This window comes from Gracilinanus agilis, chromosome 2 (assembly GCF_016433145.1).
Source record: "Gracilinanus agilis isolate LMUSP501 chromosome 2, AgileGrace, whole genome shotgun sequence".
Taxonomy (NCBI): Eukaryota; Metazoa; Chordata; class Mammalia; order Didelphimorphia; family Didelphidae; genus Gracilinanus; species Gracilinanus agilis.
Window position 1 is genome coordinate 171366970 of NC_058131.1, and position 27329 is coordinate 171394298.

General features: G+C 42.1%; 1 protein-coding gene across 1 annotated transcript; it reads right to left on the reverse strand.

Annotated features, from left to right (window-relative positions):
- ERLIN2 (ER lipid raft associated 2) lies at window positions 1-27290 on the reverse strand. Its single transcript, XM_044660868.1, has 12 exons — window positions 27238-27290; window positions 23327-23448; window positions 20989-21070; window positions 19667-19713; window positions 16929-16990; window positions 16629-16754; window positions 8251-8324; window positions 8079-8137; window positions 7421-7512; window positions 4930-5019; window positions 1844-1923; window positions 1-691 (listed from the first exon to the last, which is right to left on the reverse strand). The coding sequence occupies exons 2-12, from the start codon at window positions 23431-23433 to the stop codon at window positions 494-496; spliced, it is 1017 nt and encodes a 338-aa protein (XP_044516803.1). The 5' UTR covers window positions 23434-23448; window positions 27238-27290; the 3' UTR covers window positions 1-493.
- Window positions 27291-27329: the final 39 nt, after the last annotated feature.

Below are 27329 nucleotides of genomic sequence, written 5' to 3' on the forward strand. Positions count from 1 at the left end.
AATTGACTTTCTGCAGATGTTTTTCCATAAACCCACTGGCAAGACTTGGAAACATATGTTTTGCTCAGTTGCTGAGTTTCACCCTCCAGTCCCCTACATTGCAAGCAAGGGTTAGAGAACTAGACCATACTTCTCCATAAAACAGAAGAGTCAAATCACCTAGCAGAAACACCCTGAATTTTCCCGGTTCCTTAACAACACCATCCCCAATTAAGTCAAGCTTCAAAGGGGCCAAACCTGGAACTTGAAGTCAAAGGGTTTAGAATAAACCAATGCTTTCCAGATTTTGTCAGGTCTAATCCACCTATATGAAGCTCCCAATCACAAGCCCCCCCAAAGCATGTGATTGTTTAAGTCCTTTTCTGCCACTTTATCACAGTATTAGAAGAGAGTCCAAGAAGGTAGTTCTGGGGAAAGGACATTGTTTCATCTTTGAAAAATAAATAGAAAGATTTCTTTTTAGTGTCCTTCAAGGCTGTATAAAACGTTGTGCTCATTGCTCCTCTGTGGCTGTCCCCCAGCTGTCCTCGATGTTAGAGCCCAGATCCTCGGCCTGCCCCTCAAACTGCTTGGCCAGATTGCCTGCGGTGTCCATGAACATGTTGGGGATGTCTTTGCCAAAGTAAATCTTGCTGTTGGAGGCAATTGCCTTGTATTTCATCAGCTGCAGGTATTCCGGGGTTAGCTTTAGCTGTGCAGAAAGAAGATGGTACCCTGAGGGAAGGGATTGATCAGAGAAAGCATGGGGCAGAAACAAGACTTGTGCCTCTGGAGCCACAAGGGTCACATGGTGGTAACTCTTCTTCTGGGAGAGTGTACAAACCATTAACCTGTGCTTTATGTTGAGATGGCAGGCCTTATTTGTGTGCCTCTATACTGTTTTATGTTTAAGTTGCTGCATTTTGAAAACAAACAAGCCAAAAAACCAAACCCACCACTCTTGCTTACTGTTACTGTTGGTTCTGGAATGTCTGGGAGGTGGGCAGGACTCTGGGCCACATGAGACAAGGGAGATGCATATGGGAAACTAAATCCCTAGGCCCACACTGCCAGGCTTGAGGGGCTTTGCTTATTTGAAATTAAATTTCCACTGAAGCAACAATGTCTAAGGTTGTGAATCCCAAGCCCAGCATGATCACTCTTCTGGCTGGCAGTGCGTTAGGAAGGCAAATCTAGCTCAGGCAACTGAGAAAGAGGTAGTAAAATAGTGGTAATGAACTTGTACTTGTTAAGGGAAACCCTTCCGACAAGTCTAAACTGGAGACCATCTCCTGAACTTTTCTTCCTGACCTACAGAAGCTGATTGAATCTGGAAGGCTCTGAAACCTTAATGTGATTCTTTTCAATTTATAAATAGATGACAGGGGGCAGCTAGGTGGCTCAATGGAGAGAAAGCCAGGCCTAGAGACAGGAGGTCCTGGGTTCAAATCTAGCACCAAACACTTCCTAGCTAGGTGACCCTGGTCAAATCATTTACCCTGAATTGCCTGGCCCTTACCGCTCTTCTGCCTTGGAACCAATACACAGTATTGTTCGACGGAAGGTAAGGGTTTTTTAAATAAGTAAACAGAGGACAGACTCACGTAAGTCATCAAAGTTCTTTCCCCCAAAATCTTCCATCTGTACAGATTTTAACACTGAGAATTTGCAAGAGAAGGGAACCTCAAATTTCTAGTGCCAGGGATATAAGACCTCTGAAAGGCCCTGATTCCCCAAAATAAATTCCTATCAAGGGTCTGATGAGGGAGGAGAGGTCATACCAACTGATTATGAAAGGTTTCTAGGTGATGCACAATCAAGAAACACCCTAACTTCCCTTATCCAGCTGCAGTAAATCTATTACCTTATTTGCTTCAGCTATTTTCAGGGCTGTATAGCACTCAGCATCAGCTTTTGCTTTCTCTCGAGCTAGGAATGCAGCATCTGCCAGGAAAGAATATTGTGAATTAAAGGCAAGGCATTGTGGTCTGATGGAGAGTTTGGGCTACATATTACAAAAAGAAGCCTGGGTTCTAGGTCCAGTTTTGGCACTAATGAGATTTGTAATCTCATGTAAGTCATTTTAACCTTTTGTGCCTCAATAATCCTCCTCTGTGAAATTAGGATAAATGGCACTTTTTTCTACATATTTTGCTAGTTTGTTATGAGGCTCAAAAGAGCTGTGAAAAATGTCAAAAGTTTCAATGGAGATGGGGACTTGACTCATGATTTTGTTGGGTTTGTGAGTTCCCAGATGAGGAAATTTCCTCTGAGTCCCTTCTTGGTCTATTGAGAGGTGCCTAAAGCACTAAGAGGTTAAATGATTTTCCTGTTATCAATAAGAACCACCTAGGTGCGTGGCTAAGTGGATAGAGTGCTGGTCTGGAGTCAGGTACCCATAAGTTCAAATTTGGTCCCAGATACTTTCTAATAATGTGGCCTTGGGCAAGTCACTCAACTTCTGATTGCCTTCCACTGGATAAGGAAATGGCAAACCACTCCAATATCCTTGCCAAAAAAACCCTAGGGATAGTGGTCCATGGAGTCATGAAGAGTCAGACAGGAGCAACAACTGTGGATATAACCAGGATGTGTCACAAAGACCTGAACTCAGGTCTGCCCAGTTTTGAAGCCAACTCTTCCTACTACATCATACTACCTCTCATTTAAAATTTACACATGCTATATGAACTGGGAGAACCTCAGTGAACTGATGCAGAGTGAAATGAGTGGAACCAGAAGAACACTGTACATAGAAAGTAAAACATTGTGGGAAAATCCAATGTAATGGACTTTGCTACTAGTAGCAATGCAGCAAACCAGGACACTCCTGAAGGACTTATGTAAAAGAATTTGACCACATTGAGAGAAAAAACTATGAGAGTAGAAATGCAAAAGCAAAACATATGACATCACTTATCACATGTATATACGGGTAAGTGATTTGGGGTTTAGGCTTTAAAAAATTGCTCTATAGCAAAAATGAATAATATGGAAAAAGGCATCAAGTGATAACATTTGTACAACCCAGTGGAATTGTTTGTTGGCTCTGGAAAGGGAGAGGGAAGAGGGAGGAAAAGAAAATGAATCATATAAGCATGGAAAATTTTTTTAAATTTAAAAATGGGAAAAATAAAAATAAAAAAACATTTTATATGGAAAAAATACACATATGTATGCATGTATATGTATAATCAAATGACAAAGATCTATCTAATTACATCTACTCTAAAGTAGAATAATAAAGTGGTGTTACTGGGGAATCAAGCCTGGTTCCCTCACATTTTCACTGCCTTATAAATCCCTAGTGGAGAAAGTAGGGCAGCACTCAGTTCTAGGGCTGAGCCTCCCTAATCGACTCCCTTTCTACCAAAAGCCCAGGGCAGACAAGGTATAAAACTAGACACAGATCCATAAAGTTGCATGTCATAGACAAACAAACAAAAAGGAAATATGTAGTAATTTAGTGCCTCCCCATCTCCCTGTTTTTCTTATTTTATTTCACTGCCCATTCCCATCAGTCTTCTAGAAAGGCCTCTCATGAACAAGAAAGCACTGTGATAACCAAACCCTTCTTCAATACTCCAAGATTCTTGACTTTGAAATGGGTATTCCCCTATATTGACTCCTTCACACCTTTGAAGGGTCTTCAGCTAGAAAAACTCATCCTTTTGTGTCATCTTCTTGGTGATCAGCCCTCCCAAGCCTAGGTAGGCTGATCCTCAGAATGAGGACACACTTAGGATCACTGAGCCCAAACTTGAGGCCCTTCTAACTTGGCAAACCTTTCCATTGCATGTGCTCTGTTGGCACAGCCTTTAAAAACCCAGGGTTGCCTCCAAGCCATGATGAAATAGCAGAGGACTTACTAGTGGAAGGCACAACCTTTAAGAGAGGATGAGATGCCCTTGTTCAAACTGTTCCTGCCTGAATTAAATAAGAGTGGTTTAGCTTCCCATCTGCAAGCAGTGTATCTTACTAACCTAACTATGAGTATCAAGCAGATTCTGAAACCCTGGTGAGCTTTACTTCTCTGCCCTGGGAATCAGGCCAGGACCAAGGGGAATATCTGTAGCCAAAAGCCTGGGAAGAAAGGTCATTTTGTGGATGGGTGGATTCTCGATGCATACACCCAGCATACCATGGGGGTGGAAGGCAGCAGTGTGGGGGGAGGCTGCAGAATGGCCAGGCTTCTGGCTGCCATGTAGCCGACTCAGCTGGCCTTGGCACCTGGTGACATGTATTTATAAGAAATAAAAACTTATTGTCGTTCTGCTGGGAACTCCTTAATGAGGAGCCGCTGATCTGTAAAATCCTAATTGGCTCCTCAATGGGCCCCTGCAAAGCCTGACAGGCCCCATAATGAGTGTAATTGGACACAGCGCCTTGGAGCTTGAAGCCTGGGACTCAAAGTCCTGTTTTTGTCCTGGAATTTGCCTGACACAACGCACTACATGGGGGCCAGGAGCAGGGGTGGTGGTGGGAACGAGGTAGAAACTTTAGGGGAAGGGAAATGAAAGTGAATAATGATTTAAAAAGGAAAAAATAGCTAAGTAAACACTTGCACCTAGTCATTCTTGGTGAAAGTTGTTGAGTAGGGTTGGTTAAATGAGAAAAAGAGGGGAAAAGTGTCAGGACACTCATTTGAGAGTAGTCCTTATTAGCTTCCAGTCTGCCAACAGGAAAAGCTATTGGCTTTTGGTGTTTCAGGCAGTTACTTATACAGAAATGGGAAACTGAGACAAACATAGTCAAGATGATTTCCTTAAAACTTCAAGTATGCCCAAAGGAGGAAAGGTGACACTCCTGGAAAGCACAGAGAGACTTACTTGAGTAGAAGGCAAATAGGCAGTGAGAATGAACGATTTAACCCTTGTCTGCCTTGCACTCACCACTTCTTCCCCCTCAAATGTGAGGAAGAGCTGCATTTATTGCTTGTTTATGGCTCACCTTCAATTTCTGAAATCTTCTTCTCTGTTTCCTTTTCCATCACTTTCTGCCCATAAGTGATTTCCGCCACCTGAGCCACTTTTTCTGCCTCTGAATTAATAAAGTTGAGAAAAGCCTCAGTGGGTGGGAGGCTAGGTGTGTGGAATGTTGCCTGAGATACATTAATTGTTTTAACTGTTCCCCCCCCCTTATTAAAATAAAAGTCTCCAACCCAGAAATAGCTGTGATATGAAACCAAAAGGTATCAATAAAATTTAATGAAAAAAAAAAAAACCCCGAACAAAATGACTAAATGGTTTCAGATCTCAAAGGTTGGTATGAGCAGGTCTGGTGAGTACCTTGGTTTTCGACTACCTATGGTGTGCAAAACATTTAGGAAACCTGCACAAAAATCCCTGGGCCACCTAAAGCTGGAGTGGGGATACAGGCAGAAGAAGATGGAAAACTCTGGGGGTTATACATCTTAGTCCCAGAGGACTAGATGATTGCAGTAACCGAAGGGCTCCTGCCACAGGCAGGTGGGCCAGAGATTTGGTCAGCTCAGAGGGAGACAGAACTGACCCCAACTTTGTCTAGTCTATGACAAATGGCCTCCAGGTCACCCCCCTTCCCCAAAACAGTGATGGCAAACCTATGGTACCGGTGCCAAAGATGGCACACAGAGCACTCTTTGTCAACAGCCCCCCTTATCCCCCCCATATTACTAGAAAGGCAGAGGGCCTCGGGCAGAGTTGCTCCCCTCCCCACCTATACCTTGCCTGATGACATTTTTTCACATTCCCCACCCCTCTGTCCAGCAGTCCAATGGGAACACACAGGGGGTAAGGTGGGCAGCTCAGAGGTGGCAGAGCTGGAGGGGAGCCCAACACTCCAGCCATTTCCCTCCCCCTCTCTTTACTCCCTAAGGACATTCCTCACTTCACCTGCCCCTCCCTCCCGTGTGGGGTAAGGCATGGCAGGCAGTTTGGGGGTGGGGGAAGGCACAGCACTCTGTCTGGGGGGTAGGGGCGGGCCTTGATATTCCACTTCTAAAAGTTTCACCATTACTGCCCTAAGACATATGGTTTTAAAGGACTGTTTTCTCCCGTGAACTTCAATTTCCTGCCCCCAACATATCAGAATTCATTAACTTATAGGGTGTGACAGAAACAGGGGATGGGAGGCACATATTCAAAGTCTCTAGAGGAGGCTCTGCTGGCCTGGTGCAGAGAAGACATGTCTTGAAACAAATAGCTCAGAAGCATAAAATGTTAGAAATGAAGACCTGGAAGGGAGCTAGTTCAATCTCTCCATGAATACAATTATCTTCTCATTAGCCTCCCTAACTAGTGGGGCAAAAGTTCACCATGTGCTGACCCTCCCCTTGCCTCCCCACACCCAAATGCCTGATACAGACCATTCCACCGCTGTTAGGTTTCTCCTTCCCGATGGCTAGGTGATGCAGTGGATAAAGCACTGGGCCTGGAGCCAGCAAGACTTGAGTTTAAATCCAGCCACAGACACTTACTAGCTGTGACTCTGGGCAAGTCATTTAATCATCTGTCTATCTCTGTTTCCTCATGTGTAAAATGAGAATTATAAAAAGCACCTATTTCCCAGGGTTATTGTACAGATAAAATGAGATAATATTTGTAAAGAATTCTGCAAAACTTGAAATGCTATATATAAATGTGAGCTATCATTATGATGATGATGTTAAGGTAAAGCTTGCCTGTCTGCAACTTCTACCCATTGTTATTTTCTCCCTTTGAAACCAAGTAAAACAAGTCTGATTCCTCTTTCACATGGAGGAGGTAGTGGGTGTGGGAGAACAAGCTCCAGACTGAGATGTGGCTTTACTTAGTACCTGTGTGCCCCGAGTTTCTGTGAGACTGTTTCCTTATCTACCATAGGGCTGAACCAGGCTGCTTCCAAGTCCCGTGGGGCCTTTAGATACTTAGATCATGACCACTCTCGCCCTCCCAGCCCCAAGTCTTCTCCTCCCCAGACTGAACAGCTCAGATCCTTCCACACCTTTTTTGGTGCCAAAGTCTCCAGTCATTTCCCCGTCCTGCTCACTCTCCTTTGGGTAACCTCCAGTGTGTCAATGTCCTGCTTCAAAATGTGCTCAGTCACATGGAACTCCAGATCTGCTCTGAGTAGGGCACTGTCATCTTTCAACGATGTTTCTATTATTTTGGCCCAAGAGCACATTAGCCTTTTGGGTGGCAGAATCACCCAGATGCTTAGCCCAAGCTCCCCCAAACTTGGCACTCCTGTGGTTGATTTTTTAAAGCATAGGCCCTTTATGCTTATGGCTGACCCACTTAGCCTGAGGTAACTTAGCTCTGGGTTTACTCATGCTCTGAGAGAAAGCATGCACTGAGACAGCTTTCCCTAACAGTATGTGAGCATCCTATGTACATCCTGCCTCTATCCTGAGAGTCCCCTGGCCCTTGCCCCCCTACCCCTCCCCCCCACCAGTTTTTCTGCCCAGGAACCGTATCCAGACCGATGAGAGCCTTCTTCCGCTCTGTTTCTGCTTCCTTTTCCACCACTTTCTGTTTCTGTGCTGCAATAAGGAGTTTTGTCTTCTCACTTTCCCTAAAGAGGAAAAACCATCCAGCTGTTATGAGAGGCAGTTGTGGCAAAAGCTGCAGAAGGGGATCTGCCATCCCTCAGAGACAACAAACTCACTGAACGGACAGAAGCAAACTGCCTGTGTCACATTCTCTCTTGGTGGCTTCTGCTCAATGTCCCAGCTAAGAACTGACCTGTTTCAAATATTAAAGTGGCTCTCCTTTCACTCACAATAACTCATTTGTGGGAAATAAAACATAATTTACTCTTAGGAAAATAAACTCACCTGCCCCCTCCATGCTCCTTCCCTCCTACCTGTGGCACGAACCATTAAACACAAACAAGGCCCCCAGGACCCCTTTGAGAGCACCATTGCTTTCCAAAGATTGCTCCTGTGGCTTTCAATCGCAGTCCAACAGCCCAGGTGACAGCCCCAATGGGCCTACTTCTCTACCATGGTGAAAAGAGGCTACTCTGATTTTTTCTTAGAGATGAGGAACAAAGGCACTGGGAAGAACTGAATGCTCATCTCAGGCATGGGGTTTTAGGTGCTATGGGGCAGGGGGCAGATTAAGCCTAAGGATACTCACATTAGTTCATAATTTCTTCGGATTGCTTCAGGAATGTTGGGCTTTGTGACCCGCACAGCCTGGCAAAAGAGGGCAAAAATGGATGGGGTGGTGAGAATCCCAATGGCCACTGTACTGACTGTGGCAAAGAACTCGGTCATCAAAAGAATCCCATGCCATGGCCCTGCCTTACCTGAATGACAAGTCCAGGTGCCATGGAGGTCAGGTCCTGCTGCAAAGCCAGTTTGAGGTTTTCATCAATCTGATCTGATATATAGTATGAAAAGAAAAAAAGAATAATTAAAACAATTACAATTAGATGGAGGTAGTTTCTCTCTCTTTTTAAACCCTGACCTTCTGTCTTAGAAGTGATACTAAATATCAGTTCCAAGTAGAAAAGCAGTAAGAGCTAGGCAACTGGAGTTAAGTGACTTGCCCAGCTCTAGCCCTTCTTAGCTATTTGTCCCTGGATTTCAAGTTCCACATCTGTAAGATGAGGATAATAATGTTTGCCCAAATGACCTCACAGGCCTCTTGGGAGCAAATACTTTGAAAAACTAGAAAATCAATGCAAGTTATTTCAGAAATATTCACAAATGGCAGAAACTGGAAGAGCCTGCCCAACCATCCTTTGAGGTAAAAGCATTTTTGGGGGGTGGGGTGGGCTTGTTTATAGACACAAGATAAATTGCCTTCTGTGGTTTGGGTATCTTAATCCCATCTGAATGGGCAGCTAGGAAGTACAGTGGATTGATCCCAAAGCCTGGAGTTAGGATGACCTGAGTTTAAATCTAGCCTCAGATACTAGTAAACTGTGTGATCCTGGGTAAGTCACTTAATCCTGTTTGCTTCAGTTTCCTCATCTGTAAAATGAGCTAGAGAAGGAAATGACAAACCACTCCAGTATCTCTGCCAAGAAAACCCTAAATTGGGTTACCAAGAGTCAGATATGACTGAAGCAACTGAACAACAAATTTCAAATGCACTTTAGATGGAGGTCTTGCTTGAAATAAATAAAAATGAGTATAGCAATTTATCAGGATTTAAGAAGCAATCTTCAGAGAAGTGACAGCATGCCCATCATCAGTGGGTAATGCATGAAACAGGAAAGTGAACCAAAAGCCCAAGGAGGAGGAAACAGCAGGAGAATGGACATGGGAGGCATTTTGAAAAGAGCAAGAAACCTTTCAGCAGAACATACGAAACTCAACACGGCTGTGAAGTATCTAAAAGGAAAACAAAGGCTCTGGCTTCCAGGAAAGCCCTAAGGAAGGCTCTGTTTCCACTGGAATCTTCATCAAGCAGCACAGGGGAAAAATTAAAATTTATAGCTCTGAAAATGATTCCAACTCATTTGGTTGGTTATTTGCTTTGGTCCCTGCTCCCTCGTCTGGAATTCACATGTGAGCTGTGGTTCAGAGAGGAGTGTAGGAAACAGCTGTAATCAGTTTCCTGCACCTGCTTCCAGATGTGGTCATGGAGAACCGGCACCAAGGGTTGAGTTCTATAGCCTGGACCCTTTCCATATGGTTTTATAGTCCCCCTCAATCTTCCACTCGAATGACCCTCACCCAGACTGTAGGAGGAAGCAGAGAAAGAGGTTTTTCAACAAAACCAAATCCTTCAAATTGAATCGAAAGATCCCACTTTCAATTTTGGTCTACGTTATATCTGAAGTAGAAAGGCCCTGGACAACATCTCAGACAAGTGAGCACCCAGCCTGATTTTAGACTTCTGGCGACAATACTACCTCCTAAAAAAGCCCATTTCATTTAAGTCCAAATTATTACCATGTATGCAGTCTACAGCCCATGACACACACAAATTCTTCCTTGTACTGAGCTTAAATCTGCCTCTCTTCAACTTTTGCTCATTGATCTTAGCTCTTTCCTCTGGGGCCCAAAATGAACAAATCTAATCCTTCTTCCACGAAGACAGCAATCACCTGTTTCCCCCACCTTCTCGTCAATCTCTTCTCTAGGCAAAAATTATGCTGTTCTTTCTAGAGATATTATAATCATGGGGCTTTCAGTTTTCTCACCATCCTAATCAGTCTCTGGATAAGTCCACCTTGTCTCCACTAAAATGTGGGATCCACAGCTGAAAACCTATATTCTAAATGTGGTCTGACTAGAGAAGGGTACAATATGAATATCACTTCCCTTACTTAGGATATCATATTCCTATTAAAGAGGGGTAGAACAGAAAACTAGAGAGATGTCTGCTCTTGGAGTCAGGGAACTCTTAGCTCAAGTCTAGTCACTAAAACAAATCACGGGCAAATCTCTTAAATTCTTAGTACTCCCAGGGAAATCATTAACATGATAAATTGCCAAAGTGATCTTCCTAACATGCAGGTTTGACCATGTTTACTGACCCTACACAATAAACTTCATTGAATGCCTATTGCCTTAAGGAGACAATTAGAAAATGTCCTGTTTCTTTTAAAGCCTTTTACAACCTAGTCCCTTCCCTACCTTTCTATATTTCTTATACTATATTCTCCTCCGTGTACTTTACAATCATGTGATGACTCTGTCTCTCTTGCTGTTCTCATTTCTCATCCTCCGAGCACTTTTACAGGTTGTCCCTCATGCCCAGGATTATGCTCTTCTTCACCTCTATCTCCTGGATCCTCTAAGATTCAGCTCAAATATTTCCTTCTGCGGAAGGCCTTTGCTAGTTCCTTCCACTGCTAGGGCCTCCTTCTGAGATTACCCTCCATTTACTATCTCTCACATATCTCTCTCTTTATCTCTAGCACTATCTATCTTATATCTCTCATATTTATCTCTATATCTTATCTCTCTCTCCCTCTACATATCTTATAACTCTCATACCTCTCTATCTTATAGCTCTATCTCTGTCTGTCTTGTATGTATAAGTTTTAGCATGCTGTCTCCTCCATTAGAATATGAGCTCCTTGAGGGCAAGGACTATTATTTTTGTCTTTTTTTTTAACCCCTCTGCTTGGCACAGTGCCTGGCAAGCAAGTGTTTCTTAATAAATACATGTTGGATAACTGACTAAATTTGAGGTGTTTCTGATCTGTATTGGTGGAGGGCATCTCCATACCAGTAATCCCCTACTCTGATAAAGTTATAAATTTGGACAAAAAAATATACAGACATGAAGCCAAAAACTGCATTAGCTTTATTGGTTCACCCATCAATAGTACAAGAACTCATACTGAACTTAGAGACCCTCAGATCCTTTTCACATAACTTCCCTCATTCTATCTATGTTTTTGTAATTAATTATTAAGACAGTATGGGGGCAACTAGGTAGCATAGTGGATAGAGTGTCAGGCCTGGAGTAAGGGAGGACCTGAGATCAAATCTGGCCTCAGACATTTCGTAGCTGTGTGACCCTGGGCAAATCACTTACCCCAATTTGTCTAGTCCTTGCACAGTTGTTATTAAGACAGAAAGTAAGGATTTATAAAAAAAAAAGAAGGTGGCAGTTATGATTAATAGAAAGGCACTGGCTTTGGAGTAAGGGGATCTAAGTTGAAATTCTATCACTGCATCGTTAGGCTTCATTTCCTCATGTGTAACTTCAGAAGTATGGGTGAAATCCCTATAATTATTTTAATCTAAATGCAAGATTTTGCATTTATTCTTATAATATTTCATCTTATTAGATTTGGTCAATCATTCCAGCCCATCAAGAACTTTTTGGATCTTGAAGTTTGCCACTTTGGGAGTGTGTACTATTTAACAATTGGCTCTCTGGGTGGGAAAATGAATCTATGACACACTTTTAAGTTCAACTGGCATTATTAACATTTTCTCCATCACTTTCTTACATCTAGACCAGTGATTCCCAAAGTGGGTGCCATCGGCCCCTGGTGGCTGCTGCAGCAATCCAGTGGAGCGGTGATGGCCACAGCTGCATTTATCTTTCCTATTAATTGCTATTAAAATTCAAAAAAAATTAATTTCCAGGGCGCTAAGTAATATTTTTTCTGGAAAGGGGGTGGCAGGCCAAAAATGTATGGGAACCACTGATCTAGACAATCAACAAAACAACAGAGCAAGGGCTGATTTAGAGCCTTACTACTTCCTGAAGTATAAATGCTTACATTGAAAATTTAACAATCAGCTCTTTTCCAAGCTAATATAAGTTTGTCTTTAAATTTCTTAGCATTAAGTCATGATTCATCCAAGTTATGATTCTAGAACACAAAATATGAGGTTACAATATTAAAGGAATGGCACTTAACCATTAAGAGGAAGTAAGAATAATAAAAAAGGAATAAAAAGAGGAAGAGGTATAAAAATATGGAAATGTGTTTTGCATGATTTCATATGTGTAACTAATATACTGCTTGCCTTCTCAATGAATGGGAGAGGGGCAGGAGGTAGGGAGAGAATATAGAACTCAAAATTTGGAAAAAACGAATGTTAAAAATAAGAGGAAGTGGTGATTGTTACCAGTCAGTCCAATTTCACGAGGAAGAATTCAAGCCAGACTTTCCTTTTCTAACAAGAATAAATCATACACATTGCACATCAGGATTTCAAAATATCTAACAAAGTCTTTTATGATATCTTTGTATATAAGATGGAGATATGTGGCCTGAAGTATAACCAAAATGGGTGCATTTAGAACTGGTTGAATGGCCATAGTCAAAGACTGGTGCTTAATGGATAAACTATTAACAGGCAGGGAGGAAAAACAATAGGATTTTGCCCTTAGTCCCATGCTGTTCAACATTTTTATCAATGACATTTATTAATGATGATATGGCATGCTTATAAAATTCACTGACAACCCTAGGTGGAGAGGGATAGTTAACACATTGGATGTTAGACAGTAGATCTCAAAAGATCTCATCAGGCTAAAATGATGGAATGAATCTAATTAAATAGCATATAATAGTTATAGGTAAAATTCTTTTTTTTTTAAATAACCCTTAACTTCCATCTTAGAATCAATACTGTGTATTGGTTCTATGGCAGAAAAGCATTAAGGGCTAGGCAATAGGGCTTAAGTGACTTGCTCAGGGTCCTACAGCTAGGAAGTGTCTGAGGCCAGATTTGAACCCAGCACCTCCTGTCTTTAGGCCTGGCTCTCAATCCACTGAGTCACCCAGCTGCCCTTTCTAGGTAAAATTTTATACTTGACTTAGAGATAATCAACTGTACAAGTAAAGAGGACAGGTGGCTAGACAACAGTTCTTGTGGAAAAAGACGTTTTTCCACAAGGGTTTTGGTAAACTGAAAATGCTACATAAAACAACAGTGAGAAATGGTAGCCAACACAAATCCCCATTCTCCCCCTCCCCACTCCCCTCTCTTCCTTCCCCCCATCCAAGAGATCTTGAGTTGTATTAATTGAATTTAAGAGTTCAGAATGAGTGGGATGAGAAACCTCATGACATCTTCCCTGGCCAGGGCACTACTCAAGCCACTGTATTTTATAAAGAATATTAAGAAACTGGGGGTACCTCCAGAGCTGACATTCACTGGAAGGTGAAGAGACTTAAAATCAATGACAGAAGATGTGCTGGAGGAACTTTTGGTACTTAGCTTAGTGGAGAGGAGACTCAGGGGTCTCTACCATTAAGGAACTGAAGGAATATCTCATAGAAAAAGGGTCTCACTTGCTTTGCTTGATCCCAGAAAGCAGGACTAAGAGAAAAGCTAGGTGAGGTATGTTTGGGCTCAATGAAAGGATGAAATTCCAAACAATTAAAGTTGTTTAAAAGAATAGGCAATCTCAGGAGTCAATCAATTTTCTGTTACTGGGGGTGGGAGGGGAGGAAGCCAGGGGTCAGGGGGAAGCTGGATAACCTTTGTTAGGGACTGTGGAGGGAATTTGTTGGACTAGAGCAGGGTATCAAAATCAAATAGAAATGGATCCCTGGAAATGCCATATTTCAATTAGTGCTTAATGAAAACAAATGTAATCTCTCTTTCCTCTCATCTAAGTTTTTTTTTTTTAAATCCTTACCTACTGTCTTAGAATTGATATTCAGTATCAGTTCCAAGGCATAAAGAGTGGTAAGGCCTAAGTAATTGGGGTTAAGTGACTTGCTTAGGGTCACATAGCTGGAAAATATCTTGAGGCCACATATGAACCCAGGACCTCCTGTCTCCAGGTCTGACTATCCACTGAGCCACCTAGATGCCTCCCCCCCACCCCCAACTCAAGTTTACAAACCATCTGAAATCAATCCACAAACCCCTTAGAGATCTATAAACCCTAGGTTAAGAACCTCTGTTTTAAACCCTGAGATACTATGAAATATTTCAAATATTCATTCTAAGTGTCACTATGTATATATCTATGTATCTTGTGTGTGTGTGTGTGTGTGTGTGTATCTCTTTCCTTTAAAATCTACCCTAATGAGCTCTAAGCCTCATAATTATATATCTGGGATACATGAGTATCTTAAGTCTGTCTACCCCCTATGAATTTATTTTAAGATAATATTTATTCCCATCAAAAGATGATAAGACATTCTTAATGGTGCACTGAGTACTATCTAGTAGCAGGTGCAAGGGACCAGGCATCATTATTTGTGGGCAGTTAGGCTTCATCTGTCCTATTATGTATGAGTCTAAATAGCAAAATCTCCACTAAAGTTCTCCTCTGATGCATCTCCCTGGCCCAGGGGTCCTGAGGTTCTCAAAGATTATGCCAAGGATCTGTGTGTCCTGGCAGGCTCTGTCAAAACAGAAAAGCTATGAAGTGGGGACCACCCTTGCTGAATGTGAAAAGCCTTCTTCCTTACCATAAGGCTAGCTACTCAATGACAAAAAGGTCCCACTGGCTACCAAAATATTTACAGCAGCACTGTTGTAGTTACAAAGAATTAGAAACAATGTAAACGCTTGACAGTTGGAAATGGCTAAACAAATTATGGCAAAATGAAGGTATGGAATACTACTGTGTTGTAAGAAACAAGGAATATGATAAATATAGAAGTTTACCAAACAAGTTCATTATATGAACTGATAGAAAGTGAGATAAGTAGAATCAAGAAAGTATACACAATGACTACAATCTTGCGAATGGAAGGAACAACCACAAGACAATCAACACAGAATGCCCTGAAATGATAAAGACAAGTTTGAAGCCAAAGAAGAGAGAAGACCACAAGCCTCTCTCCTCTCTTTGTAGAGGTGGTGGGGCTAGCTAGGGGGGTGGAAATTAAAATATCAGACCTAGCTGATATTCTGGTTAGCTTTGTCAAACATTTCTCTGTTATTTATTTTTCTAAAAGATAGCTCTCTATGGGGGAGCTAGAGAGTAAGATGAATAGAATGCCAGGTCTGGAGTTGGGAGGACCATAGTTCAAACATAGCCTCAGACACTTCCTAGTTGTGTGACCCTGGGAAAGTCACTTGACCCCATTGCCTAGCTCTTGCCACTCATCTGTCTTAGAATTAATACTGACAGAAAGTAAAAGTTTTTCTTTCTTTTTTTTTAAAGATGGATTTCTGAAAGAGCAGGGGATAGGATATAAGGTGAATGTAGGTGATATAAAAGTAAAAGACAGCAATAAAAACGGGGGAAAAAGGTAAAGCTCCCAGGTGATGACAATTTTTTGGCCACAGAAATTCATGAAAACTACCTATGGGTGTGGGGAGGATGGGCTCTGTCTCAGTGGACACAATAATAAAATCATGGGCTTTTGAAGTATCAGCAAAAAGAGAATGAGAGCAAGGAAAAAAAACAACATTCTAGCCTAAGAACTAATCACTTAAGCTTGGGAAAAGATTGAACCATTGCCTCTCCTTTAGTTCTGCCCCACTAAAGCCTGAAGAGACTTCCTCCCTGTAAGATGATCTGGCAATACTCTTGCAATCCTGGTTCTAAATGACTCTGGTTGTGAGGCTTCTACCACTGACTGAGAGGTTTCATCACTTTTCTCGAGGGCATCACTATCTTGCACCAGCAGCCTATTTGCAGGCTGTGCAACACCCTTGTGAGTTATTTTTACTGACATCAACCCTAAATACACTATGCAGAAACCTATCAGCAGTAAGGGAAGAAGAGGACCCCAGATCCCCAAAAGAGTAATGCTTTGGGTCAACTATTTCCTTCCACTGCAGCTGAAGTCAGGGTATATTCCCTGGAGTCACATGAAAAGCCAAGCCTTTTCTGATTAGAGAAAGCTCTCACAACCCCTGTTTTCCTCCCACCCCTCACACTCCCCCAAATTTATTAAGTTCTCTAGGCAGGGCACTGTGCTAAGTGTTGGGGAGGCACTGAGCCTGGAGAAGAGATAATTCCTGGTCTCATAGAATTTATAAGCCAGGAAAAGAAGGAACAGATTGACATTCTGTTCTGTTCTATCCTGGCCACTGGCAGGAAATCTCTCTCCCACTCTTATCTCTAAGGGCATTTCTTCTATCCCAGTCTCTTTACTTGGTCCAGAACAGTCCCTAGGAACTCACTTTGTGACCAGGATCCAAGAAATGGATGCTCTAAATTTTCCCACCCCATATATATACTCCCAAGCCCAAGGAATATATATACTCAAAATCTGAATTAGGAAGTGAACTGAGAAGCAAAGTAGGAAAGTAAAAAGAGGAACTCTTTTTCAAGGAGACTTACCAAAGAGTTCAATGTAAACCTCTTGGAGCGTATGTACACTGCAGAACTGGTTCAGTTCATGATGGATCTTGTTGAAGATGAGGGCCTTGTCATAATCGGCGGTGTAGTTCTTCACTATGTCATAAACTGAAGGAAGGAAGGAAAGATGGCTGAGTTGGACAGGGCAGGGATGTAAGAGACACATCTTCTGCAGAGATCAGGAACGGTTCTTGCAGGAAAGGGTTGTGAGAGCAACAAGAATCCCACACTCAGGAGAACCAGTTAGGTTTTCTGGAGATAATGAATATGGGGAGAACTCACCAGCATTTGATATCAGGAAGTTCACCACCTCAATTCTGTCGAAGTAAATCATCACGCCACCACTATTGGAAGGAGAAAGGACAAAGGTGTCAGAAAGGAAGCTTGAGGAGCTAGTAAACTTCCTGAGATTATAAACTAAGTGACTTGGCAGCAAAAGAGTAGAAAAAAAAAATCAAACAAAGACACGAGTGGGAAGAATGCAGAGTTGATTTTTGACTTGCATGCACTAAAATGGTCATCTCTGGGCTCCCAAATAAAAAAGTGTTCCTCCAAGCTAATGAGAAAAGAAAACATCTTAAAATGGAAAAGGTACTGACACTGTTATTAAACAGCTCCTACAGATGGTGTTCCTATCTATAAGTGCTTCAAAGTTTGCAAAGTATTTTCTCTTTGACCTTTTCATGAGGCAGTTAGTGCATTAACAAGTGTATTTTACAGATCAGAAAACTGAGGCTCATGAAAAATGAATCAACATACTTGGGGTAACATAGCTGTATGGGCTGGAGACAATATTTGAACCTTATTTAGTCTTGTTTTTAAGTCCAGTGTCTTTCACCCTATAAGATGCTGCCTCAACTTGGGTGAGAAACTCTAGGTTAGTGGGAAAAAAGTGGTCAGTCAGCAAGGAAGACAACTGGAGGTCTGGTTCTGGGTGAGCAGCACCTTTTTCCTTAAACAACTAGCCTCCAACCCTCTCCAGAAAAAAGAAGAGAGCCCTAGAGGCCAAACAGCTCTCAAGAGAAGGAGGGGTGATCATAGCAGCAACTTCAGATATACACCCTAGGGCTAATGGCATGTAGGAGCATTTTTAAAAAGGGTTCATTGTAAGACTTGCCATTGAGCTCAGTGGAAGAAGGCATGAGTGAGGCTGGGGGTATGGTGGGAGAAGCTATACCGTTCTAAATACTAAATAGAGGCAAAGGACAAATTTGTGGAGGAGTTAGCACAGTATAAATAGCTATTTCTCTTTCCTGTGTTTCAGTCTTACATATCAAAAATGGAAGTCCTACAGGCACCTCACACTCAACCTAAATTCACCCCTTCTTCTTATCCCCTAAACTTCCCTATTTTTATCAAGGGCACATTCCATTTATCCAAGTTTCCAATCTCAGGCACTCTCCCTTATTCTATATAGCTAATAAATCATATCCCATCAACTAAAAATCATTATTTCTGTCTTTATTATATCTCAGCTGGACTGCTGAACGAGCCACCTTATTGGTCTCCTACTTTTCTCTACTCCTCCACACAGTTGTCAAACTAATATTCTTTAAGCACTGATCTGGATATATCATGCCTCTACTCAATAAAATCCAATGGCTCCTTATTGCCCCTAAGAAAAAATATAAACTCCTGCTTGGCTTTTAAAGCCCTTTGTGAGTTGGCTTCCAACCTACCTTTCTAACCTTGTTATACCGAACTCTGAAGTCCAGCCAGACTGGCCCTCCAGCTGTTCCTCCCATATGCCACTCCATCTGCCATCACTGTACCCTTTGTACCAGCTCCATCTCTTCTTAGAATCCTCTATTTCTTTCAAAACTCAGATCAAATGTCATACTCTAAAGGGAAGCTAAGTGGCCCAGTGGATTGACAGCCAGGCCTAGAAGGAGAGGTTCCCAGGTTCAAATCTGGCCTCAGACATTTTCTAGCTATGTGACCCTGGGCAAGTCACTTAACCTCCATTGCTCAGCTCTTACCACTCTTCTGCCTTGGAACTAAAATACAGTATTGATCCTAAGATGGAAAGTAAGGGCTTAAAAAAAAAAGGGCTACATTCTACATGAAACATTTCTTGATCTCCTCCAGTCATTAGTGCCCTCACCTCAATATTACCTTGGATATTTATTTTGACATATATGTACATTTCTCTCCCATTAGAAAGTAAGTTGTTTAGGGGCCAGCATTGTTTCATTTCTGTCTTTGTACTGCTGGTGTCTAGTATAGGACCTGGCACATAGCATGAACTTATTTAATAAATGATTGTTGACTGATATATAATTTCAAGGCTCATCAAAACAGCCTTTTCACATTGTGCTTAAGACGTAGGCAGTTTAAGTATAATTATCTCCATTTTCTAGATGAGGAAACTGAAGCTCAGAGACAGAGAGAAATAAACCCCAGATTGTAAAAATTAATAAACTGCCAAGCACCAATTCAAGAGGATGGCTCTTACATTTCATCTATGTGCACTCCACAGTTAGAATATAAGCATCTTGAGAGCAAGCAGGAATATACCACAAGGCACTGTGGCAAAAGAGAAACTCTATATGGAGTCATAAATCCTGGAGATTGAATCTCACTTCAGAAACATATTAGTTCTATGGCTCTGGGCCAGTCTCTTTACCTCTTTGAAACTCAATTTCCTCAAAAATATAAAATGGGTCTCACAACATGGCTGACCTGAGAGGGCTGTTGTGAGGCTCAAATATGATCATTCATGTAAAAGTGCTTTAAAGCCTGAAAGATTGGTATAAATGTAAGCAATTATTATGTTTTTGTAGCTTTTGCAGTGGCAGACACAGGGCTGGGCATGCAACCAGCATTCTAAAAAGGATTTGTTGACTTATCTATTGTTTATTGCCACAAGGAAATGAAGAGGTAGATGAACAGGCCAAAGTGCAGGGAGATAAGAGAAGGAAAGGAGTCATGAAGGAACTAAAAAAAAAGACAAACCACCACCACTAAAAACCTGTTCTTTCACTTCTTGGGGCCCAAGGGTTTCACTCTTGGCTCCTCACCTTGTTCCACAAGGAACATTCTTCACTTCATCTGTCTGGAGTGTGGTCTGTAAAGAAAGAAAACAGAAAAGGTTTTAAAGGGGTGGGGAAGCAAGAACATTGTCTTCTTTTTTGTCACCTCCAATGTCTTGTTCTGGGACAATTCTCTGCACTCAAGTTCACCATCTGTAAATTAGCAGAGAGACTGGCAGACCCTCCCCTATTTGACTGGGTACTTTCTGGGTCAATGATTGATATAAAGAAAATTTGACCTCATAGGAAGAAAGCTACCCAATTGTCCTAAAGGACAAAGCCCCTGGCATTCCATGGGGAAACCCTGAGAAGGTTATCAAAACCCATAAACCCACTGACACCTGAGAAGGGGGTTTCTCCCACCTCAGTAGTGTCAATAGTAAAGCAGGCACTAGAAATCCACCGTTCTCTTATAATTTTCATTCTCTTTATCTGAAGAACACTAAACTGGGAGTGAAGAGACCTAGGTTAGAGTCCAAACTCTGCTACTAATTCAGTGTGACTTTGGGCAAAATACTCCCTCCCTCTAAGTTCCTCCTGCAAAATGAGAGGTTGAACTAATTTTGAAGGTCTTTTGTAGCTCAAACATTCTGTGACTTTGGGAGATACCCATGGAATGGGGAGTGTTCCTTCAAGGGAAGGCCATTCTTATTTTGTTCAGCCTCCTCATATAAGAGTGAACAAGCTAGTTCTTCTTTAGGACATGCTTCCCAGAGCTCTCCAATGCCTTCTTTCTCTTATCTGACCTTATCTCTAACTCCATTTTGTATCACATTAACTGCACTATTCTAAGAGAAAAAACATACAGGGTATGCCTGGGAAAGCTGGTCTAGTTACTCAGTCCATGGAGCCTAGGGTACTTCATGAGCACAGGAGCATCTCTCTGAGGCTGAATTCTAATTAAGCGATATTCATCTCATACTTTTTTCCACTGAGGTTTGCCTGGAGGTAAAGAGCAAATTCCTTTTTTGCTTTCACTTCCTACTTTTTGTGTGGGTTTACTCTGTTGCAAAATAAGAACCTTCAGCTTGGGATATGCCATGAAAATGGTGGCCATGGAGATGTCTGTTAGTTTAAATAGAACAGGAAGAACATGTGAGCCAGGACAAGGAGCCCCAAGGAACAACTGTTGGTTTCAGAGAAGACTAAGTGAATATCTCAAGAGTCTTGCATTTCTTGGATATCAAAGGCTTTGACTTAGTTTCACAAAGGGGTACTTTATCCACCCAATGCCAACAAAACAAAACAAAACAAAAAAACAATCCAGTCATCCAAATGTAAGCATATTCACAGGATACAAGCCAAAGTACCTGCACGGACTTATACGATGTGATGAAAGGAAGCATGAGATGGAAACCAGGGCCACTGGTGGAGGTCAACAGAGCACCACCTCTGCAGGAAAGGAAGAGAGAGAGGCAGGCTGAGTTACAGCTCCTGTAGGGAGCCTAAGAGCTCAGAACAATCATAGACATTGAATATACAAACTCTCTAGAGTACCATAAACCTTCTGGGCAACTTTGCTTTCTCTGGACCTTCTCTTCCCCTACCCTCCCTTCGACTTAGTCCTTATGTATTAGGCAGCAGTGATATTCTTAATGACCAGCCTCCAGCTGATGAGTGAATCAGGCCTTTGTTAGGAATGAAGTGGGCACACAGGCTGCCTGCCCATAATGAGACAAAAATCTCTGGCTGGAGTTGAGGTAAGAGTAGAAGCTGGTTTTGCTTTGCCACAAGTGGTACTCAGTGGGCTGTTGAGGAGGTAGCAATCCATTAAGAAGGCTGAAAGTAGGAATTCAGGTCAACATTTAATAATGTTAGGGCAGAGGGATGTGGCCAATCAAACCCCTCCCAACATTTTCTATGTAGCTTTGTAACATAATTGGGCTATTTCTTGGACAATACATTTGCTTTCCCCATTTTGTGGTACATAAATGTATATTAAACTTAGTTTCTTTCCCTTAGTCTTATGCTAAGGGGAAGTGGCACAGGTGTATTTTTGGGAAAGGGAAGTCAATCTAAACACTAAAAATCAGGTGTGGACTATTAATGAGGATGCCCATAAGTACTGCTCAATAAGTCCTTACTTGCTGATTGCTGTCCTCTACAATTCAGTTCAGAAAAGGAAGTCTACAGAGGGCTCAGCAACACAATCACATTTTACTATGAAATCAAAGATTTATTCCAAGGATCTGTGTTTTTGTTAGAGGAGAATGCCCCTTCTCTGACACATGTTGTACTCCCTCTGTGCCTTAGTGTAGGAGTTCTTTACCTGGGATTTATGAACTTTGAAAAGAAAAACATTTTTTTTTTTTTGCTATTTCAGTATAATTAGTTTCTTGTGTATTTTATTTTGTGCATTTAAAAACATGTCTGAGAAAGGGTTCAGAGGTATCACAACACTGGCAATGTCACAAAGACAAAGACAATGTCACAAAGAAGATTAAAAGCTGCCTTAGAAGATAGTTCTTGTGAGTGGTTATTGTTAGAAACAAAAAAATGTCATTTAGCTGCAATCCTTCTGGTGATGAGCCTCTGGGAAAATAGTGAAGCTGGTCCACAGACAACAGACATAGTATAGCCTCAGGTCATACCTGAAGCCTCTTCGGCTTTGTAGGACCTTCCAGGTTTTGTAGTTGATGGGATAATCTTTGAGAACCCAGAGTCACCTCCTCACAAATGATGAGGTAAATTTTTTGGATAACAGTGATAAAAGTACAGATAATTGGATGGCTTAATTATTCTAATAAGAACCTCCCAGGGAGTCTCCTCAATATATATAAACAGAGGATATAACTTAAAAAAATTAAATGTCAGTTCCAAGGCAGAAGAGTGGTGAGGGCTTTAGGCAACTGCCGAGGGTCATACAACTAGAAAGTGTCTGAGGCCAAATTTGAACACAGGACTTTTGGGCCTGGTTCTCTATCTACTGAGCCACCTAGCTGCCCCAGAGGACCTAAGTTTTTAGAAGGGCCTTAAGAGTCACTTTTGTTTTGATCAGACACAGTGGGAACACTGTCCTCTCTTGGAGCTATTAAGGGAGGTAGTTGGCTTTTTCAGGGGCAACCTAGGAACCTAGAAGGAAGCCTTTTAGGCACAAGTGAATGGAAAACTGACTTCTAGAATCCCTCTCAAACCCAGCATTCTCTTTACATTTTGATTCTGAACCAGCACAAATGGACAGAAAAGGATTGGGTTCAAATTCCAATCCTGTGACACTGAGCAAATTTCTCTTGACTCTTAGCTACCACATCTGCAAAATGGGGATGCTACTCCTTGATCTACCCACTCCACAGGGCAGTCATGAGGAAAGTACTCTTTTTGAACAATTACTATGATTAACATTGTCATCAATTGTGTCATCTGAATGCAGCTCCATACAGTATCCCAAAAGTCTCAGGATAGTTTTAAGTTATTAAAGCTTAAATTATTAAAGTTCAAAACTGCACAAAAAGTTCTGGGATATCTTATATATATAAACAGATCTAGCAGTACTTGTTACTATAGAGCGGCAACTCTAACAGAATGCTCCTTCCCCTAGGAAAACAAACCCAACAAAACCAGAATCCAGTTTTGGTAGCAGGAGAGCAAAGAACCATTAACAATCTCAGAAAGCTAGAAACTCTCTGCAGCCCTGCCCCATCCTCTTACCTGTAATACACCCCAATGTGCCCTTCTTCAATCTTGTGCACGGCTGAGAAGAGGGCTGCACAGAAGAAACTAGTCGCCACAGCCACCACTGCCCCTACTTGCGCCATTGGGAAGTTTTTACTCTAGGGAAGGGGTGCAGGTAAACACGTGATGGTTAGGACCCAGGAGAAAAGCTACAACAGTATTTCACCAATACACATACCTTGCATCATGCATGACTGCTTACACAGGTTTATTCTTGTACCAATGTAAGTGGAATACGAAACTAAATTTGCAACTATTTTGACCTGATGGGGGGAAGGGGTGAGGCAAGAGCAGTATTGCAAATTCTAATAGAAAATAGCAAGGAAATACATACCATCAAAAATAAGGAGAAACATCAAGATTCAGAATTTTATAAATGCAAGATATTTGGGGAGATGCAATTTTGCCTAATAAAGACAAACATCCCTTTAAGCAGATTCAAGGAGAAAGCAAGCTCTTTACAAAGGCTTGCTCTATTCTCTATGTGTCTTCTCCAGTCACCAGGGCAAATGCAGATTCTCTGAGCATGAGAAATCAAACAATTGCAGGACTGAAGTTTCTATTCTAGTCAAAAGTCAGACCCCTAAGCTGTTCCACTGAGCCTTCAGCCTTACCGATTGGATCTAGTGGGATCCAAACGTTCATCTATAGGATGTCATCCTGACTATAAAACCTCTCCAGACTCTTTATGTATGTTAGATTGCCCCCAATTCTGTATTCTTTACCCTAAGCCTTGGCTTGAATGGCCTCAAGTTATCATTTAAGGATCAGCAGATGAAAAACTCTTAAACATTTATATCTTCAAAAGCCCAGAAACTATTCCCCAACCCCCTAAAGCAGAGCAGGTTTCAGAGTCAGCCATAATCCAAGGAAGAGCCTAGGGTAGAATTCAGATTCATACTTCTCTGCTTATGAGCACTGGAGACAGAGTACAGAATCTCAGGAGTTAAAAAGAGGATATTAGGGGTCATTTAGTCCAAACCCTACCTGAGCAGGAATGTATCCTACCACAATAAGAAGTCATCATCCAGTCCCAGTCTGAAGGTTTATAGTAATTGAGAACTCTCCTTCCTGAAATAGCCAATCCCACTTTTGGCCAGGTATAACTGTTAGGAAGTTGGTTGTTTTTTTTTTTTTTTTTTAATTGAGCTGAAATCTGCTTTTTTTAAAAACTTCAACTCATAGGTTCTCATTCTGCCCTCTGGGATCAAGCAAAATATGTATAATCCCAATTCCTATTGATAGTCCTTTAAATACTAGAAAAGTTATCACGTCTTTCCTAAATGTCTTCTCTGGCTAAACATCCTCAAGCTCTTCATCTAACTGATCTTCCTATGTTTGAAGTGACATATATTTGTCAAGGGGGAGCAGGCCAGCTGCAAGTGCTGACTGACCAAATTATACAGGATGTCAAATGAGCAGAAGACTGTGGCTATGTAATTCCAGCCAGAGCCACCCAATGCTAATTGCAGGCTATTTCAAAGGAAACTGTTATTTACTCTTTTCACATGCTAGGGTGATAGACAGTATATGCACAGCAGGGTTCCAGGGCAGGATTTTCTAGAGAGTTCCTCCTCCTCTCTCCTTTCCTCCTTTATTCATTTGGTCCTTAATAGGGTAGGGCCCTGTCACTTGGGAAAATGATTAAATCCAAAGCACTGCTTTATACATGCTACTTGAATAACACTTTATAGCTGATTATATTCCCCAGGGATATCTGTTCAGACAGGAAAGAAGGACTTGAAATTCTAGAGATTCTGGCCGTGAACTTTAAGCTGGGTTCAAATATGAGAACACTTTAGAGCAGTGATTTGTGCATTTATTTTTGGGAACTAGCCTTTGAATAATAAGAGACACCTTAAACTCCTATGAGCTCTTAGCATCCAAAGAGCTATACTGCAAAGACCATTTTTCACATCATAGAGCTGTTTGGAAAAAAAAAAAAAGTTCTTTGTGAGAGGGTACACATACTATTGTGATGGCAGCCCCAGCTTAGATTTTCCAGGATTATATAATTTGAAAGAGGCCCTGAAGAAGAAATATCTTTTGCCCAACTATGTGTAATGATTTTTAATTTGGAAAATATGGCCACTGTAATTATACTGGCAAGTACTGGAGGAATATAGTTTGGAAATATTAAGTCAGGAATTGGTTTTGCTCCCTGTATTGGAGAGAAATTTTACTTTCTTATCCTTATACTGGAAGGTGTATAGGAAAGCAGACAAAGAAATAGGTAGCAGGTATCTTTAAGAGCATCAGCTTAAACTTGCAAAAAAGCCAAGACTGAGGTCTTTGAATTTATCAGCTCCTATCTGCAACCAGACTGGATCAGAAGCTGATGCAAGTAAGGTCAGAGTGTCCTATGGCTAAAAGTAGGGCTTGATCAAGTTCCACTCCAAGGACCAAGAGGCAGCTAGTTGAGGTGGAAAGCATTCCGGATTTGGAGCCAGAAGATCCAGGCTTGAATGCTAACTCTTCAACTTAATATTGGATAGTATTTAAGTAGTGCTTTACAGGGGGCAGCTGAGTAGCTCAGTGGATTGAGAGCCAGGCCTAGAGATGGGAGGTCCTAGGTTTAAATCTGGCCTCAGACACTTCCCAGCTGTGTGACCCTGGGCAAGTCACTTGACCCCCATTGCCTACCCTTACCACTCTTCTGCCTTGGAGCCAATATACAATATTGACTCCAAGATGGAAGGTAAGGGTTAAAATAAATAAATGAATGAATGAATGATTGTATAAACAAATAAATAAATAGTGCTTTACAGTTTGCAAAGAACTTTATACCAGCTAGCATTTTTGTTTGGTTTGTTGTTGTTTAGACCTTTTTTCAGTCATGTGCAACTCTTTGTGACCTCATTTGGGGTTTTCTTGGCAAAGATACTTGGAGTAGTTTGCAATTTCCTTCTCCAGCTCATCTTACAGATGAGGAAATGGAGGCAAATAAGAGTAAGTTACTTGCCTAGGGTCACACAGCTAGTATCTGGGGCTCCATTTGAACTTGGACCTTCCTGACACCAGGCCCTAGATTCTACTGAGCAACTTGGCTGCCCTCCAGCTAATCATAAACATAGTGTTTTAAGGTTTGCAAAAAACTTTACATTACCTAGCATTTATATAGTGCTTTAACTTTTGAAAAACATTTTACAACTCATTTTATCTTTACAACAGCCCTGGGAAGTAGGTGGCATTATCCCCATTTTACAGGTGCGGCAACCAAGGCACACAGAAGTGCCCGAGTCACACAACTAGTGTATGAGGTAGGGTCTGAACTCCGGTATTCCTGACTCCAAGCGTATGGCTCCACCTGATTTACTCCCTAAGTGACTGCCTCCAAGTCGTATTTCACTTCCCTGGCCCTCGATTTCATCGTCTATAAAATGGGGAGAAGAAGGCGGTGACTTTGTACGATGTTACAACTAATCCCTTTATTGTCGCCCTTAGAACAGAAGCTCCCCAGATCGTTCAAGGCGACAGCCTGGACTCCGGCGAGGTCCTTTTGCACCACGTCCCGGCAGTGAATGGCCCAAAGAATGTCTGGGGGCAGAAGGCACCTTGGAGACCGGAGAGTCGGGAGACAGAGACAGGAAGGGGGCCCTGGGACACTGTGGGGGGTCAAGCGTGGAAAGGGCTTTAGGGGTCCTTAAGCCAATTCCCCCCTCCCCCTCCTTTTACAGTTGAGGAAACTGAGGCCCAGAGACTTTCGGGAGGCAACAGAGGAGTCGGAAGGGGGCGGTGGGCTTGCAGACTCCTGTCCCAGAGGATAGGAACCCGAGTTGGGGGGGAGGGGTCAGGAGAGGCCCCGGGAGAGAAGGAGGAAGAGGGTAGAGAGTTGGGGGCAGTGGGACGGGGCGGCATTTAAAGCTGTCCCTCCTGGCGCTCAGTACCTGTCCGAGCTCCCTCCCCGGGCAGCCGCTGCCACTCCGCTCAGCACAGCACGTTTCCTCCTTCCGGGTCCGTCGCCGACCTGAGACGTCAT

What these genes read in the sequence shown, in the direction of transcription:
- ERLIN2 (XM_044660868.1), bottom strand. Translation starts at nt 23,433, where the DNA reads ATGGCGCAAGTAGGGGCAGTGGTGGCTGTGGCGACTAGTTTCTTCTGT. An exon ending in GCGGAAGAAGGCTCTCATCG is followed by an intron (nt 5,020 to 7,420) that starts GTCTGGATACGG and finishes TTATTAATTCAG; the next exon opens with AGGCAGAAAAAGTGGCTCAG. An exon ending in AAATAGCTGAAGCAAATAAG is followed by an intron (nt 692 to 1,843) that starts GTAATAGATTTA and finishes CTTTCTGCACAG; the next exon opens with CTAAAGCTAACCCCGGAATA.